Source organism: Falco cherrug, chromosome 6 (assembly GCF_023634085.1).
Source record: "Falco cherrug isolate bFalChe1 chromosome 6, bFalChe1.pri, whole genome shotgun sequence".
NCBI lineage: Eukaryota > Metazoa > Chordata > Aves > Falconiformes > Falconidae > Falco > Falco cherrug.
The window spans coordinates 67,134,792-67,151,841 of NC_073702.1; the positions used below are offsets into that span (position 1 = coordinate 67,134,792).

Consider the following 17,050-nt stretch of genomic DNA (forward strand, 5'->3'; position numbering starts at 1 on the left):
AAGGAACCCAATATTAGCTGCTTAAGAATCTACACAGTAAGCAACTATTAAACATCACCATGTCTTTTTGGAAAAGAATTCCCGACAGCACTCATGGTAACTACCAGCCTGCTCATGTTGGTTCACATAAGGCCCTTATGAAGAACACACGATCAATAAAAAAGGAAATAGTAAACTTAAGAACAACTGCCCATACTTCAGATAGATGCTAATCAAACACACTTGGAAAATTTAAGTCCAGAGAAAGGAAAAAATTATTCCTGAAAGGGGGAAGGTAGGGAAGGAACTACCACAAAACATAAATATATTTAGACACCACTTTTCATCTGCAGTACAACGGTTTTTCCTAACCTTTTGGAAGTTAAATTATTCTATGACTTTTTTGGATGGTTGCAAGGGACGTCTAAAGATCAGCTAGTCCAACTTCCTGCTCAAAACAGGGATAGCTTCAAAGCTAGATCAAGCTGCTGAAAGCTTTGTCTGACCAAGTTCTGTGTATCTCCAAGGGTCAAGATTTCACAGCCTTACTAGGGAAGTGTTACAGCAGGTCAGTCAGCATCACTGTGAATTATTTTTGCCTTATACCCCATTGAAAGTTCACTGTTGCAACCTGCAACCATGGCTATTGTCCCTTCACTGCACACCTCAGGGACAAATCTGGCTCTACCTTCTCTGTAATACCTCTGTAGGTAGTGAGAGGTGATTGAGGTCTACCCATATCCTTCTCAGTTGAAGAAATCAAGCTGCTTCAGCTTCTCCTCGTACATGGTATGCTCTAGTGCCATCACCTTCTTAATGGCTCCCCACTGCATTCATTCCACTTTGTGAACATCTCTCTTGTACCAGAAGAGAGTTGGAATAGGAGGGAGAGGTACAACTTGATACAATGCCACAGATGCAGACTCTTGAGCACCAAACAGTATCTGCTTTGACCTGCTGGCTATGCTCCTGGCAACATGGCCCAGCATAGGTCTAGCCTTCACCTGCTACGAGGATGCACTACTGACACATGCTGAATTTGCTGTTCACCAGGACCCTTCATGTCCCTTTCAGATCAGCAAAGGATATTGATTCCTCTCCTTCCACCTGTATTTTCAAGAGGTATCACTAACAGCCTAGTTATCTCAACAGACTCATTTCCATACCATCATTTTGTCACTTGCACTACTACATGCATTTCAACATAACACATAACATATCTTCCTAATAAAATCTGTCTCTCCCTGTATGCCTTGTCACAAGCAAGTTTAATGGTTAACGCTGATAGTTATCAGCCATGCCCAAAACCTGTTTTAAATGAACACCTAACACCTCACAAGCCTAGTTTCAAGCTTTGCAAATTTATGCAGAAACAACCACTTTAGCATTTTGTATTTCACATTCTGTGGTATTTCTGCACAGCAGCAGTAGCAGGAAGAACAGCTGACACCAAACAGCAATAGAAAGCTCAGCCCTGGAGCTCCATCCACTACAGCTGGCCTCCTCTAACTAGTCTTTTCATTACACCTTTTTCCATGCTAAGAAATACTGATTTTAAATGCAGCCAAAAGATATGTCTTATTGCAAGAACCGAGTTTCAAAGCTTGTTTAAAAGTAGATGTTGTTTGAGCATCCTTTAAGTCTCCCCTCTAGTATGGGGGGAAAGCACTGAAAGATGGATTCACTTAACAGTGCAAATGCTTTCTTACAAACAGCCCAGTGTGACTGATTCCTGCTACCCATTGCTGATCTGCAATGCCAGGAACAAGCAGGCACAAGAGAAATACTGATGTCCTTCTCTTCAGCTACACCTTGCAGCTAACCTGTGGGAGCAAGCAGTTAAACCTCTTCTAACGAGTCATAAATGGAAGGTGAGTCACATAGTTGAAGCATACTGTCCAAAGCATGTCAAGCACATAACTGATGCCAAAAAACGTTGATGCCAAAACATCAGATTGAGGTGAGCAAAGAAAAATGGCATGTTAACAGAGCAGAATAATTCAACAAGTGGGCATAAATGCAAAGGCAACTACAAAACCATGTCTGAACATCAAATCTGACAACTGAAGCCAAGTTTTGCTCTAAGCACATCAAAGTAACTACTGCCTGAGGTTTCATTTACTGATTAAGATGTACCATCAACCTCAGTTTAGTCTCAAACCTGATAGGTTTTCCCTTTCAAGAGCAAGAAGTATCCTGTGACTTCCAAGTTCCAGTACACAGACATAAAAGAAGAAAAGACAGAAAACACTATCATTACTTGCAGAGAACCAGCAAAACCAACTTCTTTTAAAACTGTTTCTAAAGAAACTTGATTCCCAGAATTGGCACAATGTCATTAGTAAGAGACAGTATGCATTTTTAAGTTGTAACTACTTTGATTATACAAAATCCATCTTATAGGAGGCAAACGAGTCTGTGAGTAAATGACTGTTTTTCAGTCTGAAAGGGATTAATGTGGATTATCTAACAATAATTTTTCAAGTTTTGAAAATGGAAAAGTTATCTGTTCTCTAGTTCAAAGCAGTAACAAGAAAACAAAAAACAATACCATCTTCTAGTAATAGCACCATCTTTCACTTTCCCATTTTACAGCAGCTTAATCCACATCCAGGTTTACCGTTCATGTGTTCTGATGAATGACTACAAATTTTACCAGGTAATCTGACCATATCAGTTTGTCTGGCTCAAGAAACTGTAGTGCTGTGCAGTGACAGCTACCAGATGCATCAGGAACTTTGCATGCAACACAGAAGTCCCCACCCAGGGCTAAAGTTCCTATTGCAGCAGCAACGCCAAGACACAGTGCACCACACACCCCATAAAATGAGGTAAAATAGAACAAGCTGTTTATTCATTAAAATAAAATCTGTCAGAAAAGATACTTGTCTATGAGCACAGCAGAAGATAATTCACCGTACAGCAAGCCAAGGGGATACCCAGAAAAATGAAATTCAGCTACGCAGGCATTTATAACTTGATCATCGCTAATGACAGTAACACAAAGAGAAAAATATGAAAGCTACCTTTCCTTTGAAGTTGTGAACATACAAAACTTCACAATTTAAGATTTGTAATCTATACTGCCAGACAGCAAAGCATCACCACGTACAAAAATACCACAATTTAACTTTCAGTATTATGCGGTTTTAATTCAGTTACAAACGAACAAACTCTATGTAGAGTATTACAAATCACGCAAAGGAAATTGTTCCAAATGCTCCTGTGCTTCTCCAATGTGGGAAGCATAACTGAAAACACAGATGTTTCTTAAGCCGTAATGTTGAACCTTCACATCCCTGTAACACGACTGCACAGCAATTATGAACATGTGGTGTACCTCAGGTGGACCTACAGGATTCAATGTACTCTTCTCACGTATAAATGAACGTACCAGAATGAGGAAAGCAATAGTGCATAGTACATAGCTGTGACAATCAAACAACGGAAGTAACAAATGTCATAAAGTGATTTACTGTAGAAAAGAACATAATAGAATCCAGGAAATCAATTGCTGGACTCATACTAGTCATTACAGTGGAATTTATAAATATATCCACTTTATAATCCTAAGGAAACCACTGATCTCCTCTGTTTGACAGATGACAATTTCTTTGAGTTTAAAACCAAATCCTGCAAACTAATATATGCACAATTCTGCAAATTCCTGATGTTATTCACACACATAAAAATTGATAAGCGATTCATCCTAAACATACTTACAATACCAACTATACATACTGACATTTCTGGAGTCTGATCTATCATATCATTTGATGGATCAAGTTCTACCTTGTGTCCTACATGTCTTCACAAAGTAACCAGCAGAACTTACGTTGTTTCAAAGAACAACTTGATCATTTTCCTTATTCTGAGATTTTCACATACAAAACCTTCAACCACATCCTCAGCTGGTTACAGACAGCAAAACTACACTAAGGTCAGTAACAGCCAAGCTAATCTGAGCAATAACTGGGGCCCTGACAATGATGACAGAGCAGCTTCTATTTATGTTAAATTATTCCATATAATGGAACTGACACAAAGAAATTCTCTATCCACAAAAAAAAAAAAAGGAAAAAATAATTAATTTTCTAACACATGTTAACTACAGTGTTTGTTGTATTAACTGTAATTATGATTTTTTTTTAAAAAGGCAGTTCTTAATTGAAAATAATCTAGATAGAGAAGAGAGAGATAGCTAGTGTTCCTATAGAATCCTAAACAGAGATACAGGCAAAATCGCAGCCACAGGGATAAGGTAAGCTAGTTTGTTACTCACAGGCTAATCTTTGTTGTGACTGTTCTGGAAGCATCCGAACTCTTCAGCTTCAAGCTGTCTAAATCAGAATTTGTCTGTTTCTCAGCTGACGTACACAGGTCTCCATTTTTAATCCCATCAGTACGCAAGAAAGCTCTTCCATCTGAACCATTGCCGTGCTTTACTGCTTTGGTCTCATTTCTGCCTTCAGTAAACACCAAGGCAGCGTCTTCTGTCTTAGCAGCCAAAGATTTGGGAGACTCCAAGCCGTCTTCCCCAAAAGCCACAGGTATAGCTCCCTTTTCCACAGAAGTTCTTTTTGTCACTGGGTTACTCTCTGGTGATGCTAAAGGTTGCCTTTTTGAAGAGTAATCTTTTCCCTGACCCTTCAAACCAGTAGGGGAAATGGGGACAGAATCCGACTGATTCTTTTTGTATGATCTTCTCCTTGCAGGGGTTGCATTTGAGATCTGCTGCTTGCCTTTGTCAGCTTCAGTTTTAGATGCCCCTTTGTGAGCAGATCCAACTCTTAGGTCCTGATTATTACTTGGGGAAGAGGAATTCCTTTCAGGAGTCTGCTGAGGAGTCTTCACTTTTCTTTCTGAGTTTATTATCTTGTCTGAAAACACCTCAGAAGGGACATCATCCTCAAAAACAGATTCTTCTCTTGAAGCAGTCTCAGCCTGGTTTCTTTCTCCATTTGGAATGTCACTAGATGACTGAGATTTTCTCCTTTTCCCAGATCTTTTATTAGCAGATTTTTTATCCATCGTGTCTGAGTCACTACAGTTTTCTTCGGATGTAACAGTCACAGGTTCATTAAGGAGTTCATCTGTTTTTCTTAGATAGATATCAACTGTTAACACTCTAGCAGAATGAGTGCGTTCATTCACTGCAGATTCCAACTCGTATGGCAAATCCTTTGGTTTTGCATGCCCAGGCTCCTCAGACACCCACGTGTTCACAAGCTGCTTGTGGCTTAAGATAGTTTTTTCTAAGTCTTCACTAGGCAACTTTCTCAAGCTTTTTATGAAATCTGGAGTTGTGGAATTATTTATATCTGTGATGGATTCTTTCTCCAGTTCCAGGGTTTCCACATTCAGGCTACTCTCAAAGAAAGAGTTTTTAATGGTTTCACTACTGCTGCTCCAGTCTGCTGACCACTCACTGTCAGAAGAGACTCCTCTGCTATTCCATTCTGAAATGGTATCACGATACAGCGGTCCTACTTCCCCACTGAAATTATATTCCTGTGTCTCACAAACAGCACTGATGTTTCTCACTTGGTTTTGTACTTGAGGAGCTTCGTGTCCTTCCTTTACGTGCCTACAATATATCGGCTGCGCTCTGGGGGGGGAACCTGACCTCTCCCCTTTCCGATGTGAAGCGTGTTCTAGTGAACTTTTGACATTTTTCCTTTTCCCTGTACCAAACAGATTTCCAAGTCTTTCCAAAACTGGTTTCTTTTTATTGTCTTCTCTGGAAGAATCTGGAAATTGTGAAGTGGACTACAAAAAACAAACAAACAAACATACATTTGGTTAATGTCGAAATTGTTTCTATAATACATTTGTTTGTATTAGCACCACCTATAAATTAAAAGGACACAGCGAAGGGAAACAAAACAGTGTATTGAACAACACAAGCTCTCAAAAAAGAACAAGAAAAACAAAATCCTCAAAGAACAGTATAAATCCCAAGATCCTTCTGTATGTTTTTGCCTGTTTGTTTACAAGTATGCTCATGTTGCCTAACAATATACCAACACCGTATGTCCCCAGTCTCAAACTTCTGCAGTTAGTTAACGTCACCCAAAATAATACAAGAAAGCATCCCGGCATCTGCGAGACTGGGAACAAACTGTTGGTCAAAACTTCCCTCACAAAATGCAAGAGTGGGGAGTTTAACTTTCCTCTCCACACTGGCTGAGTTGCACCGGGAGAAAATAGCTTCAAAGGTGTAAGTTGTATTACAAGTCATACATTTCTCATTAATGAGGTTCAATAAATACTTGGGCTTGTTTTGGGCTAGAAAACCCAGAACTATACAGAGCCACTGCATCACTCAATGAGCATTACTGGGTCAAACGCTGCCGTGGATTACTCTTACCGAAGTTTTCCCTTACAACTTCTAATTAACATGGTAAACAGGAAACACGCAACAGCACTGCCGAGTATACATGCATATTTGCATTTTAATATATTAGCACTTTTCACATGCCGGTACGATGAATACTTGTTTTGAGATGTCCATTTCAAAACACCGCGAGTATTTCCTACTTCGGCGGACCTGACCTGCCGAGGGGAGCGGGTTCCCCGCGGCAGCACGGGGGCTGCTTCGGCGCGTTTTAAACATAGTTTATTCGCTGCACACGCCGCGACCGCCCGCCGGCGCCCGAGCGGCTCTCCCCGCGCCCCGCGGCGCTGCAGCACGCGCGCCCCCCGCGGCCGCCCCGGCCCTACCGCCGCCTCCTTCCCCGCGGGGAGCGCTACGGTATCACCCCGCCGCCCGCCGCCGCCCAGCCCCGCGCCGCCACGGCCCCCGCGTTACCGGGAGGGTGAAGCCCGCCGAGGCTGCCGCCGTCCTCCCCCGTCCCGGGACGGGATGAGCAGGAGGAAGGAGCCGCGGCGGACTTTACCCGCCCCCAGCCGCGCCGCATCCTCGCCCGGCTCCGCAGGTGCAGGCGCGGCAGCCTCGCCCCACGCCCCGCCACTCACCGCCCGGCCCGGCGCGGCTCGGCGGCCCCTGCGCGGAGCTGCCCCGCACGCCGCTACCCCGGCGCCAGCTGTCTGGGCGCTCCGCCTCGGCCCGCCCCCGCACCGCGCCTCCTCCCGCCCCCAGCCGCCGCTCTACCTGGCCGGGCCACCTCCCTCGGCCGCGAAGGGAGGGGCGGTGGCCTCGTACCGGCCCTCAGCGAGGGCGAAGGCCGAGGGGCAGCGGAAAGTGCGGTAAAGCGGGCGCCCTCGGCCACGGGCGAGGCCTTCAAAGGGGCGGCGGAGCGCGAGTGGGCGCCGCATCCCGTACGTGCCCCAGCGGCCCGCGCCGCGGCGGGTTCCTTGTTACCGAAGGCAAAGCGCCGCCCCGGGCGAACCCGACGGACTTTGACGTCGAGGGAGAAGTACCGCGGGCTGAACGCAGGCGGCTCACGCCGCCGCGGCGGCTGGCTGCAGCGAGGGCTGCCCGGCGCGAACCCGCGCCCGGACCCGGGGAGGGCCAGCGCTCTCCCTCCGCCCCGGCGAGGGGACGGGGCGGCGCGGGCCAGGGCCTCGTACGCCTCCGCCCGCTACGAGGGGCTGCGGGCGTACCCGCTGCCACGGGTGCGGCCTCGCCGCCGCCCGCGAGGAGGGGTGTGGGGGGGGGGGGGCGGCGGCGGCCCGGTCTACCCCCGATCCCGGCCGCGCGGAGGTGCCGAGCCCTAGCAAGGCGCCGGGAGTAGGCGTCGCTCCCCCCAGCCCCGCGGCAGTACCTGCCCGGGTAGGCATGCTGGGGCCGGCACCGCCTGGCGGCTGGGGCCCTTGTGGCAGACCTCGGTTCAAAGCCCTGCGGGGCGATGAACCCGCATTTTCCACTGCGGAGCGCGGGGGCCGGCGGGCGCGGCTGCCTGCGCCTGCCGCCTCGGCCTGTGCCTGCCGCGCCGCCCGCGGGCCGGCCCCCGGCTGCAGGGGCCCCAGGTGGCGCCCCCCGCCTGCCCGCGGCCGGGGCGGCGTGAGAATGACTCCGCGGCCTAATGGTGCCGGCGCTCTCCCCGGGCGCTCAATTAGTATTTAATGCTTAATGGATGCTAAACTAGTCCTCTTCTAATTAACGCTTAATTACTTATATGAAGTGGAACAGCTTCAACAGGAAGGACTACGCAGGTCTCACTTCGGCGCTTCTGACGGCCGTGTGCGGGGGCGGGAGAGGCACCAGGTCAACCCGCCTGCAGCTAGCCAGGAGGCCTGGCCTTGCAGCATGTCTGGCCCTCTAGCTATTGAAGAAAATTAAGAGTTTTTTTAATCCTCTCGCTTCCTCCTCCGGTGAAAAAGTGTTAAGTTAGTTATTTTTCCTTCAACAACAGACTAAACTTGGCTTCTGTTCTAAAACTCCCCCAAACGCAAGCTGTGAAATGGCCTTGGCTTCAGGCAAGCCCCACAGAGCCTGCTTAATGCTGGTGAAACGGTGTGCAGCAGCGAGGCTTGCCCAAACACATGAAAAATACAGAAAACCTGAACTGGGGAATATGTAGAGTTAGCTTATACTGCAACCAAAAACCCATGGGACCCCATGTCTTTCCCTACCTTGCTGACCTGTGTTGCTTATACAATGATAAGCCACTGTACCACCAACGAAGCCTGGTGGTTGCACATATAATATTTCCCCAGCAGCTTTCAAGCAGGCAAGTCTGTGATCGTGACCTTAAGCTTAAGTTCTTGGGTTGTTGGGGTGTTTTTTTTTTTAAAGATAGTGAAATAATCTGCAAATGAGAACATCTGATGTCTGTGTTTTCCCTCCCTTCTACAACTTCTTTCAACCAGTAGAACCAAAACACTCAATTAAATAAAAAGCAACATTGAGGGCTGTGTTGAGTTCTAACTGTCTGAGCTGTATAAGTGCTTTAGTGATAACAAAAACAACTATAAATTTCCCTATCAGATGTGACAACCATGAGTAATGCAGCCCAATTACTATCTAATTTCTTTATTCTGTGTATGTATTGCCAGTACTAACTAATTATAAGGAGATAGTAGAGGAGACAGTAATGAACACTGCTATCTAAAAAAAAGGCAAAAATATGAAATTTTTAGGAACACTTAAAGCAAGCCAATAAGGAATGAGTGGCACTAATTTTTCTGAAAATTCATAATAACTACAAATGCGAGGAGGTTGTCTATATTGTTAATATTAAAACCTGGTGAAACACCAAGGTAGGGGAAATTTAATTTCATTATGGTGTCAACCTGCATATTAATATTTGGATGTAAAATAGTCGTCAGTCCTCTAAATTAGTTAGGATTACATTATCAACCTGACAGTCATTATACACTTGCAGTCAAGCTTTGGGTTTGCAAGATTACTCTTGAAAAAATTAGTTATTTGAACTGTGGATCTGGATTTCTGTCTTCCCAGCAACTGATTTTCATAAAGTCCATGGGAACTTAATTATCTTTGAGACGTCTCCCCCTTTCAAACATAAACTGTCCAACAAGTTCAAAAGGTGTTGGATGGAAGAGAGGAGGGACAGCCAGCCAGTCCAGTCACATAAGCCTTGTTTCTTCAGGGAACAAGGATAAAGATTTTTTCTTGATCTTGAAATAGCTGCCCTATGTAAACTGTTTTGAAGTAATTTCTTCATACAAAGTACCTTAATTATATACAGCTCTTTTCAAAACACATAAAAGGCCAGGTACTTGCCCTGAAGAGCTTGTATTTTAACTCAGATAAATGTAGGTGAGCCAGTATTGCCAGTGCAAGAGGGCACAGAGACTGAGCTTCTCAAGAGCCTTCAAAGTGGGGCCCAGCCTGACAGCACAGTACAGGAATGCTTGACTTCCAGAACAGAGCACTGAGATGTTTGATTTTCAGAAGGCATGAACTATCCTTACTCTGCGGATCAAGTTTCTTCAGTGTGTTTCTGCTCCAGCATTCCTACCCTTGAGATGTTAGCCATTTTAGAAATCCCTGATCAAAGGCATTGGCAACTGAAAAAAACCCCAGAGGACATGCCTATCCATTCCTTGGACAGCATGGAGGACATCCATTCAAGTACACTGCATGAATCTTTAAAGTGGTGTTCTAATCTGCAAGCAAAATGCCGCCTTCTTAACCAAGAAATGTAAATCCTGTTTGTATTTATATTCATACCTGTTTATGTTAGCATTAAAGTATTTCCTCTGTTTTTGGCTGGGTTTTTTTCTCATTAGCTAATGTAAGTTGCCACAGCCAAACCCCTAATTTAACAACGTAATTAAACGTGTCCTTTGCTGGTCTCCAGTGGAGAGAGAGCATAAGCTACTGTGATTTGTTGAATCAGAACTTCAGGCTGTGTCTCAAGGGATCAATTGGATGTTATTTTCTTAGATTAGTTCATCTGAGTCAGTTGAACATGACTGAAAACACTTCTTAAGAGCACACATTATAGAAAAAACTAGTATTTTTACTAGTCATTAGCAACTTTGTGGTAACTAATAGGTGGTAATATCTAGTGTGGACTGTAATTTAAACATTTACTTGCTAACATATGATCACCTTCGGAGGGGAAAAAAGCAAAAATATTTAGTCAAGATTAAGTCTGAGCTTGTGTCGTTCACTAGAAGGTCATGAATAACTGGATTTCAAGTAACATGTAAACCTCTGAGACCCTTCTGTCTTAGAACAATGTAGGACCCTTCTCTCTTAGAACAATGTAGGACCCTTCTAAGCTCATGCTGGAACGCCAGTAACTTTGGGTATCTTTAAACGACAGTATTATTAATTCTCACAACCATGAGAAACAGAAAGCCTCAGAGTTCTAGCAGTCACATGATATCCAAAAAAAGTGCATTAGCCAAAAACATTTAAATAAACAAACTACTACTCTTCAGGCTGTAGCATTCTGCAGCGACTGAGACTCAAATACCCAACGCTAGTAGTGCCAGGCTTTGTTAGGCTGAAAATTCATTTGGAGTATTGCTGGCACAATGTGCTGTAAAAACATTAGTGGGAAAACCAGAAGGAAGGATGTACAAATCAAAGCTAAGAGAGAAAAGTCTGAGAAGCACAAGACCTGCTCAAGTCCCTTTTTCAAGTCCTACAGAGAGAAGATTTCATACCGCGGTCCTACAGGTGAGTGCCCTAACTACTGGCAGAGAGAGAGAGAAGGAATTTTAAACTGAAATAAAGGCTTGCTGCTTTTGCTTGCGTTCTTATTTAAAAAGCGTGGGGGAAATACTATACTTTACAAAACGTTTGACCTGAAACATTTTTTTTGTGTGTGTGTGTGATTCACTGAAGGGAAAAAAGCAGTTATATTTCAATTTAACCTAAACTATTTTCAAACTTAACCAGTTGCCTTGCCATCAGCCAACTAGATCTGAATTACTTCAATTCACTGTAATAATTTTTTCTTGTTTATGCTGACCCTTCACAAAGCCACAAAAGAGGAGTTACTATTATGAAAAGTATAACTTACGTTACTTTAACCCACACAGTCTTCTTCCAAATACCAAGAGTCTGGCATACGTGCATTAAATTCTTTTGGCATTTCTTTCAAACGTATCAGATTTCAGGTTGACAGTGGCACAGAAAGAAATACACTTTAAATTTAACAAGTCCACTCTGGCACGGAGTTTACTCCCTGCCCCGTCTAGCTATTCGCCTGTTACACTTACAGAGGACATAAACAGCAATAGCCGGATTTAAAACAATTTCAGCTTTACCTGAGCTCTGCATACAGGGAATGTAGTTATCTAGATTGGGGAACTTACCTGAATAACCAAGCAGCTATAAATGTGAGACTGTTGAGCAGACTGAAGTGAAACAAATAAATCTTCTTAATAGTAATATTTTTTCCACAAACTGTTTATATTTTCTATTTTCTACTAAGTCCAGATATTTTAGCAAAGCAGTTCATGTCTTCAAGAGAACAAGACCTATCTGTTTCCAATGTACTTTTTCACTGTTAAACTGAATTTTTAGTTCAAATGTGAACTGAAAATTGACCATTTTGCAACAGCATATAGACTAACGAGAATACTGAGCCTGCATGTTTAACTGATTTTTCTTAAAGGAAATAATCAGTTCAAGAAGCATAGATGTAAGTATAAATCCCACAGTATTTCTTCAGTGCCAAACAGCGATTTAGATATTGGAAGTATATAAAAAAAAAACCAAACAGCAAAACTGAAAGAAGCGAATAATGCAAAGGCAAATAAATAGAAATCTTTCAAAAAAGCTCAGGAAAGACAAAGAAGCATAAATAAAAGTCGAACAGATCCTTACATGAGTATTTAGGAAAGGAGGTTGATAAAAAAGAACAGGCATGTCAGAAAAGGCATGCCTGCTCCCATCTCCTCTTCCCCAGAGCTAGTTATTTCCATATACTAAAATCTTTACCCCCTCCCCTTCTGTCAACAGTAGCATCTGTCAGTTAAAGAGACACTCTATAAAACTAATGGAGATCAGTTGATTTTATGATTTTAAAAATTAAATGTGTATGAACCCAAAGATCTCTGGTGGGTTTCAAGAGGGAAAAAAAAGAGAGTGCTGTTTGCCTTACCATGATGATGATAATTCTTTTTGCTGTTTACAGAAGAATATACAAACTATGGTGTGTGAGATGCAGTCCTGTGTGTCATTAACCAAACCCTTTTTCTTAGCAGTCCTCCCACGCTTTAACCCCTTCTTTCTTCTGGAGGCACGCAGTTAAAAACAAGCAAAAAAAGGAAGCAGTATCTGACTTGAGCCTTTCCAACTGATAAAGTCATTTGGCAGACAAATTATAACTATGAAAGGGACTCAATTAGAGGATAGGAGAAAGAGCTGCAGAAGGGTGGCAGCAACTCCTTCAGTAAGCACCTCTACAGAAGCAGAGAACCTGTTGCAAGTAACTATGAAGTTAGTGTTGGGCAAATGCCTTAAGTGCATTAATTAACATGCAATACTAGAACGCAGATATGCAACAGCAGGAAAAAAATATACCACACACGTTGGTTCTCACAAACTTGATTACTGTTTTCTGATCCACATTTAAGATGGCTAAAGAAAAACAGTCACTTGTGCCTTTATTCAGTAAGAGGATGATTTATACAGCCATCCTTGGTTCTTTGCCTTCCTGAGTCGGTATATTAAATCTGTGTTTTTCTAGTGACTCGTGGTAAAATGACACTAGAAAGGGACTTGAAAAGGCAGAAAAGAAGCAGCACCAAAGGTAGGAGCAGGTATTATTCAATACTGAAGAACTGAAAGAATATTTAAACTCTCCTGAACTTGGAAGACTTCCAGAAATAAAGTTAATATGCAAAAAATAGCATTAACATAAGTCATTGTACTTAACTCTTTGTGTTTCAATATAAGAAAAAGTGAGAAAGTTTGATAGGAGTTAGCCTCACATCTCTGCGTTTAGGATTTCAAGTCTTGCTGTTGGATCAGAGCTGTGTCATTAGATAATCTACTCAGTGCAAAGATCCAGCAAGACATCACCTCTTTTCAAGTAAAGGGTGAAAATAAACATGCATTTGCTGTGATGTCTTCTAAGAGACAGGAACTTGAAAGTACTTTTTCTCTTGAGCAATAGAGGATAAGTGACAAAAGCATTCTGGATGAGAAGAGAGGGGCTTCAAGTCTTTTAGGTCTCCCAAACCAGAAGCCACAACTATTAAATGTAACGTCTTTCCTTTTTTCAATTCTGAATGCAATTCAGAATGATAAAGAATCTGTTACATAAGTGGTTTTACATTTACTAGGTCTCCTTCTAGGTTGGTAGGTCCCTCTTCTATTTTGTAGGAGTGTAGAGTGTCCTGTCACTAACTCTTAAGTGGTGCATATTGGTAAGTATAGATTTAACATAAGTTGTCTAATTTAGATCTATAGCTCACTGTAACACTTCCCAGTTCCTTTTAGATTAAGTACTTATGTATAAGTACTGGAGATAGGAAAGAGTATTCTTTTGCTGCACATCTGAGCATGTCTGTAGGACAGATTAAGCTATAAACCTCTGGAAATCAGCTTGTTCTTAGGCACCATCAGTCTTGATCTCTTCCCCTTGCTTTCACACAAAACTGGTGGTGTCAATAGGAGCTCCACAGCCTTGAAAGTATATGACATTTGAAAACAACTTGCAGCATTTCAGGGCACATGCAAGAGTTTCATAAAAGCATCAGCAAATTCCCAGAGCAACCCAAAATCAGGTACTATGACAAAGACAGATGGTTTTCACCAATACTACTGAACTTACAGTCAAACAAAAACTGCTGGTTAGGTAGCCAAAAATGCACAAGTGACAACTCATTGTTTTCCATTCTGTATTGTTCTCATCTAAGAAAATGCATTTTAAGTAGCAATCTGAATTTATTTCTTTGCTAAGCACTTAGACACAGTAACACTGATATATATTCCCAGAAAAGAAATTACACACACTGAAAACACTTATGAAAGCAGACTGTAGAAACTGTATTAAAACCGTCAAACTCATTGTAACCCTTGGATCTCATTCCAGATACTCTAATCTGTCTCCTCAAGACTGTTTATATGTTTTTACATTAAATGATTATAGGACAAAAAGGAAATAATCCTAAGGAGCCACAAACATTACTAGCCTTTGCAAACATGGTACTGATGTGGCTACTCTGTGCTGTCTAACTGAGCTGGCTCCTGGGCTACCTTGGGCATCTCTAAATGATTCTACATGTGGCTCAAAAGCAAGGCAGGATTTCTAATACACTCCTGTGTCCAGTCTTCCCTGTTAGCTAGCTCTAAGTGCTTAGCTGACAAAGGATATAGATCGCCTCACTCTCTTCTTGCACTAGGTAGGAAACCTAGGTCCTTACCTGCAGTTTTAATTCAGTCTAGGGAAAATATGCCTAGGAGTTAAACTAACTGGAGTACTTGGTTTAGTCCTCCAGTGGCTCTAGCTCTAGATACCTAGAAGTAACTGATTATGTCATTTGAAATTCAGAAAACTGGGGTTCTTTTCATTGGGTAAAGTAGATAGTCTGATATGATAAATGGAAAACTAAAAGCCTTTTGCTAAAACTTTAACTAAAAGCCTTGAACATGCAGACTTTCTCCAGGTCAGGCACAGTAGAAGACTGCCTGTCACAGGCATACAGGGCAAAAGGCAGAAAGCCATCCTTCTGAGCATTGTGCTGTTAATGTGAGGCTGCAAAACTGCAAAAGAATAAAGACAAGGCGCAAATTGGACTGCTAATCTGACCAAAGCCAAAATGCATAAACAACAAAGTGAACTGCATGTTTGACACGGTTGCTTTGGGAAGTTGATGTGATGGTCCTGAAACAGGAAAAAATTACTATATGTTTACGACTCTGAAAACCATTTAGTAGATGAAAAATTGTAATATTTAATCAAAGCGTATTTAAATATGAAATTAATGGAATCTCTCTTCTCCATGGAAGTTCTCATTAAATAGATAAAAATAGTGCAATGTAAATTCTATGACACATTATGCCAGGGTACCATCTGGTACCTTTAAACAAACAGAACCTTTCAACTGAAATGTGTCTCAAGTCACCCCCAGTATGAAGGCACCCAACATAGCACCTGCTTTGGAAAATTTGGGCTTGATAGTCTATGTGCTTCAAAGAGACCTTCTGTAAAATGTATAAAGTGTTTATACCCCTTGATAACTTCTTTGATGTAAAGATTTTTCATCATGTACAGATGAAAAGTATGGAACTATTATTACTAAAATACCTTATCCTGATTTTATAAAAATGGCTGGACATCTCGATTTTACATTTGAATTACCATGTTATAACTTAGCATTTATTCTAAATAACAGTGTTCACCTAAGGCTCCCAGAATTCCCTCAAACTAATTATTACAATAATTATTACAGAGAATTGCCTTATTATTAATTAGAATAAACTTTATAAAACCAGTACAGAGAAGATAGGAATGACTCAAGACCCACTAGTTCCCTGCAGTACAGCGGGCAAAAATTAAATCAAGTGGAACAGTCCTGCAAACTCTTTGCTCTTAATCCCACGATTACATCAGTGTCATCTAATACCATTAAGCAAGAGAAACTTCTAAGAGAAAATGTTTTAATGAAATGCATTTACATTCTTAGGTGTGTTTATTTTAGGCTCTGAACAGAACTAATTAGTATATAAAACATTAAAATAAACAATAGTGTCTGTCCAGAAAAGATATATGATTACTTCTGAATAAAAAGGGAGATGTGTGTTTTCCTGCTGTTACAGGTATATTATTACAGACATGTTGCATTATCCTACTGGGCACCCAGACTACTAAATATTAGCCACTAAAGAGATATAACTACAACAGCATTTGAATCTCACTACTATTACTAGTGGATAATTGGCTGAAAGTTCAGATTCTTACCTGGTATTCTTAAAAACAAATTCGGATCTTACCTCTAAAAATATATTTTGTTGATTAACAATGATGCAACAGGGAACTGGGTCAAACTGGATGAAACTCTACTGTTCAGAGATACCAGTATTTCCAGGAAATGTCAAGAAATACACAGTATTATTGATTCTGCACTTGCATTTCTAAGACATTAGTTTGGTCATAGGCCAATCCAACATACTCTAGGATTGGCTTTGGTGTCTGTGGCTTAGAATAAGAGACATTACAAAAGTACTTTTAAAACTAACCCTTAAAAGCATCATGATTAAATACAGTTTTAACTACAATAGTTCTAGTGTTGGGCTCAAACTATTTTAGATCCTTTCTAAATAAAATATGCCAAAACTACTCCATTAGCAACTCTTGGGGACCACTTTGCATAAGTTTATTATTCGTCATTGCTTGAGAATATAGGAGGGAGCTGGCTGTCTACCATTAAAATGTGGTAGATGACAAGTGCTTCCTGTACATAGAAGGCAGGTATGTGTTTTCTCCTGTTCCTACTCTACCACTTCCCTCCCACATCTTGGCACCTGGTGGGAAGGAGGTGGGAAGACAAACCTCTCCTACTCGGCATCTTTTTCCTCTAGCTACCTATCTTTTTTGTCTGCAAGTGTCTCTGTCTTTTGTTTCTGCTGCAGCTTTTCAGCTTTCCCAGTCAGCCGTGTGATGAACCTGACAAGTCTCTTCAGTTTCCCAGCTGCGCACAAGGCCCTGAACAGCAGCCAGCAACAAGCAGG

The 17,050-nt window shown here is 42.1% G+C and overlaps 1 protein-coding gene across 1 annotated transcript in view; it reads right to left on the reverse strand.

Moving 5' to 3' along the window:
* Positions 1-7,028, reverse strand: part of CRYBG1 (crystallin beta-gamma domain containing 1) — a 45,819-nt gene extending 38,791 nt beyond the window's left edge. Inside the window, exons 1-2 of the mRNA XM_055713643.1 lie at positions 6,958-7,028; positions 4,262-5,748 (exon numbers count right to left, since the gene is read on the reverse strand). Coding sequence (XP_055569618.1) covers positions 4,262-5,010 — 749 coding nt within the window. The 5' untranslated portion in view covers positions 5,011-5,748; positions 6,958-7,028. The remainder of the gene's footprint in view (positions 1-4,261; positions 5,749-6,957) is intronic.
* Positions 7,029-17,050: the final 10,022 nt, after the last annotated feature.